The 8,514-nt window shown below is 41.2% G+C and overlaps 1 protein-coding gene across 1 annotated transcript; it reads right to left on the reverse strand.

Moving 5' to 3' along the window:
• Positions 1 to 5,722: 5,722 nt before the first annotated feature.
• On the reverse strand, positions 5,723 to 8,242 carry LOC108883342 (aquaporin-1). The gene is made up of 4 exons (XM_018676329.2): positions 7,788 to 8,242; positions 6,918 to 7,079; positions 6,596 to 6,676; positions 5,723 to 6,313 (listed from the first exon to the last, which is right to left on the reverse strand). Exons 1-4 carry the CDS (start codon positions 8,238 to 8,240, stop codon positions 6,134 to 6,136), a joined length of 876 nt encoding a protein of 291 aa, XP_018531845.1. The 5' UTR covers positions 8,241 to 8,242; the 3' UTR covers positions 5,723 to 6,133.
• Positions 8,243 to 8,514: the final 272 nt, after the last annotated feature.

An 8,514-nucleotide genomic window follows, 5' to 3' on the forward strand; every position in this document is an offset into this window, starting at 1 on the left:
CAAGTGTGTGGCTTTAAAGAATCAGGCCTGATTAGAAACAGCTGAGAGATCTGCATTTCAGCCAGTGAGAATGACCTCCACGTCTCCTGCTCTGTTCAGTACTTTTCCAGTTTAACAGAAGGCGGTGCTGCTTTTACTGTTATTCACAACTCAGTCAAGACCGCACCAAAGTGTTATTTTTGGTGTAAAGATGAAGTGTAAACTGAATGATTTAGAAAACATTTTCAAATAGATGATGTAAGTGATTTTGTTTTTGGAAGAAAAGTGTGTGTGGGGGGGGGGGGGGGGGGGGGGGGGGCAGGGACATTTAACATTTACAGCTTCTGAGCCTAATTTATTCCATGGTTAACCCAATTATAAATTTGTATTTTTATTACTACTCTAATATAGAAGTGAAACTATAAATGCATTTTTTAAAAATTGACATGCATCTTAATATTATGGGATATATTATCAATATATTGGCATAATTACAGGCACATGGGATATTAGACGTGTGAAGGACATCCACCAGATGTGTGAAGGACACTTATTAACCATTACTTTTTTCTTTTTTTCCCCAGAAGTCTTTGTAAATGGGTTTCCTATCTTTCAATCTACTCATTCTATTCTGAGCGTGTGTCATGCAACGCCGACTGCATTGAAGTTAACATCAGTCATACGCCACTGTGAAGGAAATGGGACCTTTTGAATTCACGATGAGGAAACCAAGCCTCCTGTTCTGCCCTTCTGTGTGAAAGAACTGACAGGTTAAAGGGTCACTGTGCTTCTTGTTTTCCTGTCAGAAGAAAGAAAAAGAAACCCTGTCAAAGCGTCACCTTTGACTTAGGTCCAAAAAGAAGGACATATCCAAATTTTTTTCTTTTCCAAACAAATATATATAATTTATTTGTATTATTTATTTCTTGACTTCTTTAATTCAGTTTTTGGTTTCTGTCTGTGGCTGTTCCTGTAGCTAAATAGCTAACCTAAAAATAGGTTAAATAAATAATCTCCAAATATTTAACACGAAACTACAAGTATGTTGTAGTTTTGATTATCTACAGTAACATTGACAGCTGGGATCAGGACGACAGCATAAGTGGGAGGATATAGGATTCATTACATCGGAGGAGCAGGATGGAGGAGGAGTAACGGCTTGGAGAACTGAAGGATAGGACAAAGGTCATGCTTTCTAACCCTATGAGCAGGAGCAGCTCTGTGGGCATGCCAGCTCACCACTGCAGAGCAGCAACCTGTCAACCAACATTTCATTTGTAGAAAATCACCTTTTTTCCCACATTGGCACGTGTGCATCTGATATTGTACCACTCTACTGTATAGCATTTCATAAACACCTCCACCCCAGCATCCACCTGTAGGCTCTGAGTCTACATTCCCCTTGGAAGGACTCTGTCATCATCACTCCCTGCTCCCTGCTGTGAGCTTGGAGTTTCCTTGAGGGGAGTGAAGGGGTCAGAGCCAAGAGGCCAAATGTCAAGTCTGTACATTTTATACATTCACATAATAATCTATTCCACGTGAGCTGGCTTACTGAAGTTAAGCTACGGTACAATTATCACATCAGGCAGCAAATCAGTGCACAGCAGGATTTACTAATCTCTCAGCAGCAATAACGAGAACCTCAGCAATACATTATTTTTGTTATGTAATAAGGAAGTATAAAGAAATTCACCTATATTAAAACCCATACAAATTCCCATTTTAAATGCTGCAAAATTGTTCAAGGATGTAAATAATAACTGAAGTTGCAGTAATTCAAATAACATATAGGGAAATGATTCAATTAAATCAGCCAGAGCTATTAAGACTATTGATTTAAGCCATCATTACCACACAGGCCCACGATATAAGACAAATACCTGATAGTCACATGCAGATAACTAGTTTGTCAGTGGTAATATCTGAACTTGCTATTTTTGTGTTTTTAATGCTTAGTCAAAAAGGAGCTTGAAATAGAACAGCATGATGTACAAATACAACAGCAGATGCAGAAACAGCTGTGGTATGATTTCATCAAGCAGCATATGTCCAACGAGTAGAAAGAAGGCTTTTAACTGACCGGTGTTGTCTGTGGTCGAGGACAGTTTTAGATCGCACCCAAAACCTCCTTTGATCCGATGCCAGGAGGAACACCTCATGATGTGAGCGCCCTCCACTCATCCATGATGTTAACACCTCTCTCTGGCTTTCAGATGTAAATAAGGTACAAATATGAGTCATCCTCTAAATCTAGTTTTCCAGAAGCATAAATAACATCACAATGCAGGTGTTTTGAAAAGCCCCTGTAAGGATTCATTATTGAGGTCTGTCATGAGAGTTGAACTCTCACTTAACTCAAGAGATTATAGGATGAACACAGAGTATTTAATTATGCAGAAATGGCAGCAAGTCAAGTATATAATCAATATGTATGCTGGTCTGTTAAGCAGACTAAAATAGTACTTACAGCTTCAAAGGTTTTTTCCCCCCAGGTACTCAAAATAATTTGAAACATTTCATTTCAAATTGATAACATGGTGAATAAACAGCAAGCCTGACCACAGAAAAACATCCAAAAATTAATTTAGGATGGTCAAAATGGCAATAAATGAGTCCAATTCAATGAGTCTAGTACATCACAAGCAGTTTAACCAGGTCCACAGCTTGAATCAGGTCCAGAGAATACAGTCCCAGGTACAGGTGGACTGTTGGGGCAAAGTATCTAACTGAGCCTTGGTGGTTTTCCTTAAATAAGGCTCCTAATCACATATTTCCCATCACGTTTTTCTTAGAACTGTTCATAGACTATGACCACCCACAATGACATCATCTATTGTTGTAAGGGACAGTACATATACTATAACTCATGAGCAAAAACATATGGATCAAAACAACTGCAACAAACACTGTACAGTAAGACCAGACGTGACAGACATTGGTTATATACATTAAAATAACTTTATATCGATATAAAATATCTTTGTGGCCTAACTGGTATTTGACAGAGAGGAGGAGCTGAAGTAAACCATTGAAATGTGGACTTGAAATTCTTGGAAAACTGCTGCTTCCTTGAAAACAGGCTGTGCGCCAGTGCAAACTGTTAAAGGCCCCATAATACTGAGATTCATAGAAAACTGCTGCTTCCAGGAAAACAGTGTATTTTCAGTGACGATCTCACCCTGCGTTAGTGGGCATAATTGAAAAAACCTTGACCAAAACAGTCATCGCAAATTGTGGAACAATCAGGCAATCTTCCATTCCTCCTATCAAGCTGCCTTCCCTATTATTTCATTGGGTCTATATGAAGGGAAAGCAGGTGGTTAAAGAACAAGCATAAAGAAAGAGAGAACAAGTGAGAGGGAGAATAGATAAATAAAGAGTGGGGCAATAAGGTACAAATACTTGACTGAGAATCTTCAAACAGGAAGACAGGATGAAACTGAGCAGGACAATGGGTCATGCCTCTCATCGATATGGCTCTGTAAGCAGTGAAAGTGGACTGAGCCCACATGCTCTGGATAATTTGTGTAGTCCTATATTCACCATCATTGGCATTCAAGGCCAAAACCATCAACAGTTCAGAACATCAGTCTATCAGGATCATCATGTTTATCTGTCCCCAGAAACTGAGGGGTGGGACCATGTGGTTGAAAATGTCATTTGGTGGACTTCTTGGATGAAACATGATCCAGGACGTCCACTTTGAGTAACAGACTCATGAGTTTTGAAGGCTTTTGCATCAATGACTGCAAGGTATAAACCAGAAATATGCTGTTCACATTATCTACTAGCCATTGGGGTAGAGTGAATCTCCACCTATCAGAGCATTGGCAGTTTGATCCCCTGCTCCTCCAATCCACAGTCTGGGCAAGACACTGGACACCAATGGTTGGATCAGCACCTTGCATGGTAGCTTGCTTCCACTGTATGCACATGGATGGGAGATGTACATTTTAAAACACCAAAGCAATGGGTGACCCACTGGCATATGAGTCAGCATACTGTAGTATGGAGTAACTCCAATAGCTGTTGCAGAATGATCATCTAAAAGCTATTGAAAAGTGTTAAATGGCCAACTGGCTCTGGCCTTTTTGCTAGCTGAATCCTAAATAGCAGTTCATTTAAGATATGTCTGGGCCATAATGGGACATGTCCATGCCTCGTCCACCATCCTTTTTGTCCTAATGTCATAACAAGGGCACACATTAGCAGCCTGAATCTGACTCTGATGCACACATCATCCTCCAATTTGGCCTTCAAAAAGCAATGATAAGGTCTAATGTCTTTCTCTGTAGCTCAAACAATCTAAGCAAAAATGAACCTCCATCAATCAACATTCATCCTATCCCCCTACCCATACCTTGCATGTGGTTTTGTGCCTGCTATCTCAGAGTGTGCAACAATCCCTAAATCTCACTGGAGAGAGCACTCTGCAACTCTGTGGAGAACATAATGGAAGTTTAAAACCAGCATATTTTGTCAAAGGATGAGCAAAAGGCTGCAGCATCAAAGCCAAAAAGCTACTCAGTCTTTTTTCTGTCATCCCTCGCTGGCAAACTGCCATAAACTGACCAGTTGATCCATGGGGGAGTGAGTGAGAAGGAGCGAGAAGGTGAGTCAGAGGAATCTCCTGTATGCGCTGTTTCTTGGCTGCTGACAGGAAACTCTCACCAACCTGGCAACCTGCCACTGGTTGCTTCACCTGTTGAAAACATAAGAGAAGCTATCCATCAATCAGCAGCAATAGCTGGGCAGTACAAAGAAAACACAGCGAGACAGAAAGGATGACTGAATACCCAGGTCCAAATTTTGATGCTATAAATTGTAGGTACATTTACAAATATAACTGAAGAGCTTGACTTATAGATGAAAAAAATACATACTCATGTATGTGCACTCACACTGATCTACACTAATCAACCTTTGACAACATCAGATAACACTAATCTAATGCACAGATTTATCTCTTTTCTTATTTAATCTGGTGTATTTAAAGACCAGTCAAATGATTTGGGTGTGACATTAGTTTCTTTTCTTTTGGTCGGGTGGTCATCTTTTTGTTGTTTACATTCGAGACATGATGTGCGCTAATGTTTGCTCAGCTTTACACACTTTAAGTTTGCTATTTGTTTAACATCATAAGCTTGTTTCTTAAATCTTTCTCTCACTTTTTTCTCAAGAGTGCAAACCTCTTGAATAACTTAAATTCAAGGCTAGATTACCATCTGGGAAAATCTGACCTCATATCATGAGGGGGTCCAGCGATCCCAGGTTCGGTTCACTGCCTGCTAATTTGTAGGGAAATTTGAACCATTAAAGTATCATATTACCCAATGTGGGTTCTAAATTATTCTGTTAAATTGTCTCAAAATCTAGTTTTTTAGATGCACAGAAAAGGTTTTATTTTATCAAATTACACACAGAAAACCACTGGCCAGTAACAGTTTGCCATCAATAGTTTGGAGGTAACAGGATGCATATATATAGTGCAGAGAGGACTGAAGATGGGAGGGTGGCAGAGGGGGCCTAGTGACAAATTTTTGCCCTGGGGACTTCTAGAAAATATATCTGGCCCTGGATGAATCTGTACATTTTTACCTGGAAATGTAAATGTGCTGACAAGTTCCCCAATTTCAATATATTGTACTCATCCAGTATGTAAGTGAGTGTTGATACTTACAGCCATACTTTCAACAGTTTTGCACGCTGATTGAATAGAGAAGGAAAAATATGACAAGTGTTAACAACAAGTGTTTTATTTACTTAAAAAACTGAAAGACATTTCAAGAGTGTACACACAATACATTATCCATCAGAGATAAAAAGTGATACAAGCACATAGAAATATGTTTACAAAAAAATGGCTCAACATAGAATACTGATATGGGAAATAAATTCAGAACACACTGCTCTGTCAAGATTTTCACAACCTTGACTTATATGTTTGAGTGTCAGTTTGGACAGAAATTGTGTGCGGGGGGTCAAACAATGGAGTGAATTAGAATGAGACACTAACTGACCCGTGACCACAGTCCTCATTGGTATTTCAACAGGAACACAAAAACATCCTACTCTAAATTCAAAAGTTTTTTTTTTTTTTACAGGAGTATAGACATGTACAATGGCACTAAGTGATTGTGTCTGCACAGTGCTACTTTGACGTCATCTCCACATTTGTAGTGTCGTTGCCTCCGTTGACCTCATAGTCGCCCACTGGGCCGCTGACCAGGACCTTCATGCGCTCGGGGAAGTCATCAAATTTGGGGGAGAGCAGGAAGTCGTAGATGAGAGCTGCTGCTACACCACCGCACATTGGCCCCACCCAGTACACCTACAAGGAAAAAATATGATCAATACCTGGATCTGTATTCGTTTACATGAGTCATGTGCAAACCATTGTTATCACAGCGAGAAATAACAGGAAAAATTCCAGTCTAGTTCAAAAAGTTTACTTTTGTCAATATCTGTAGGAACGCTATAACTGATTAACTCAAGAAGGAAGATAATGGAGCCATCTGTCTGTTATAGATTATTTAAGCTTGACATATAATATGCGTAGAGAAAAATGTAAGGCATGCGTAAAGTGCTTGTCTGCTTCCCCCCTTTGACTCACCCAGTGGTTTTCAAAATTGTTCAGGATCAAAGCTGGACCGAAAGAACGAGCGGGGTTGATGCCGCAGCCTGTAAAGCTGATCTGTAATCAACAACAAAGAGACAACATAAGAGGATATCTTCAGCTACATGGTCTGATGGTGTAATTGAGTCTGGCAGGGGTGATGGGTATTATCTAAAACAATATGAATTCATGAAATTCTTCCACAGAGCTCTATCACGTTTTCCGCTGGTTTACATTGCTGAAAATGTGCTGTGCCTAATCCTAGATAAACATTACACTGCTTTTGGGGTTTGGGGGTGGGTTGTAAGGTGCAACTTACAGCTGTCAAGTGTCCCAGGCAGACAGAGAGGCCAATGGCCAACGGTGCTGAGCCGGTGACATCACGCCGCCTTTTATCAGTGACTGCAATGACACACAGCACCAGCTGGAAGGTTGCCAGGAGCTCGATGCCAACGCCTTGGCTGGGAGTGACACCGTTGAGCTGCAAGAGTTAGAGAGGAATCCAAAACAACCAGAGTTTTGTCAGTCTGTGTCAGTTTAGATGGATAATTTCCCGTCACAACCGCTTCCCACTCAGGAGCTGCTGGCATTGCCCTGGAAGTCTGACAGCAATTTGGCAGAGAATCTGAAGTGCCACATTGCTTATTCATTTTTCATTTGTGGAAGATCTGATCATTATTTTTCAGTATAATGTAGCTGTGGTACACCATGTATTGGGCAGAGCACAGTGAGAAGATATCATGCCTTGCCAGTCTTTAGCTCCTCAGTAAGAACACAGCTGATTAAAGAAGGTTAAAGAACAGTAGCATTAAATCATTTTAGCATGCAAAACCTCAAATTTACTAAAAGCAGCTGAGGAGAAATGTCAGAGTGTTGACACTGCATGTTTTTATTTGCAAATTCTTTGCAGTGTGGCGTGCCTTAATAATGTGTCATCACTATTCAATAATAAGCAATGACAGAATGTCAAAAGAACAACACAAACAGTGCCAATTCAGTGCATACATCCACACAAAAGTCTCAGTTCTCACCATGAGGTCAATGTTAGACTGCAGAGGAACTTTAAATACATACTGTTGCATCATATTGCAGTGCATCACCCAGTGTGGGATGTTTTAGAGCTCCCAGTTTCAAATCACATATTATTGCATGTTCTGTCAGCAACAACATTATGAAAGTTTTTACTTACAGCGTTGAGCCCCAGTGCTGTACTGGCACTTGGACGCACTCCATACAAAATGCCACTGGCCAGGGCTGAACCCAGCATCTGTGCCACTATGTACATGACGGCCTTGAACACGCTGATCTGGCAGCTGGCAAGCATCCCGAGGGTAACTGCGGGATTCAGGTGGGCTCCACTGATGTGCCCTAAACTCTGGGCCAGAGTGGCGATAGCCAGTCCAAAGGCCAGCGACACCTTCACCTCCTGGTCTGGGTGAGTGTTGTTCATGTTCCCAATGGCTGCACCGATGCTGAGGAAAATGAAAAAGGTCATGCCAACCAGTTCGGCCAGAACGGCCCTCCAGAATTCTTTGCTCTTGAACTCTCTCATGGTTGGTGGCAGAGTGGCTGTCCGGGTTGTGGGTTTCAGCTGGGGCTGTGTAAAGTGTCTGCACTCACAAACAACAGCAACAAGCTGCATATATAAGGCCTGAGCTGATAATGGTCAGTGGGCGGGCTTTGAAAAAAACTGAAAGAGAGGGCCACACTGAATTAATGAGAAATCCAAAAGACTGGTCTCTCACTTCCCTCCCTCTGCTCCCTCACCCTCCCTCCTCCCCTCCCTGTCCTCCGGCCCCTCTCCCAGTACCTCCCTGTGCACCACTTTCTGGTCTTTGGACTTTTGTGTGTTATAGAACTGGGTCCTAAAATAGCTGTATCCACAGATACATTTTCCACTTAGTTGTACTGCACAG

The sequence above is a fragment of the Lates calcarifer genome, linkage group LG4, assembly GCF_001640805.2.
Source record: "Lates calcarifer isolate ASB-BC8 linkage group LG4, TLL_Latcal_v3, whole genome shotgun sequence".
Classification (NCBI taxonomy): Eukaryota; Metazoa; Chordata; class Actinopteri; family Centropomidae; genus Lates; species Lates calcarifer.

Coding starts and splice junctions, on each gene's coding strand:
- LOC108883342 (XM_018676329.2), bottom strand. CDS start 8,240: ATGCAGCTTGTTGCTGTTGTTTGTGAGTGCAGACACTTTACACAGCCC. Junction 6,677..6,917: donor GCCTGGGACACTTGACAGCT/GTAAGTTGCACC, acceptor TGTTGATTACAG/ATCAGCTTTACAGGCTGCGG. Junction 6,314..6,595: donor ACAATTTTGAAAACCACTGG/GTGAGTCAAAGG, acceptor TTTTCCTTGTAG/GTGTACTGGGTGGGGCCAAT.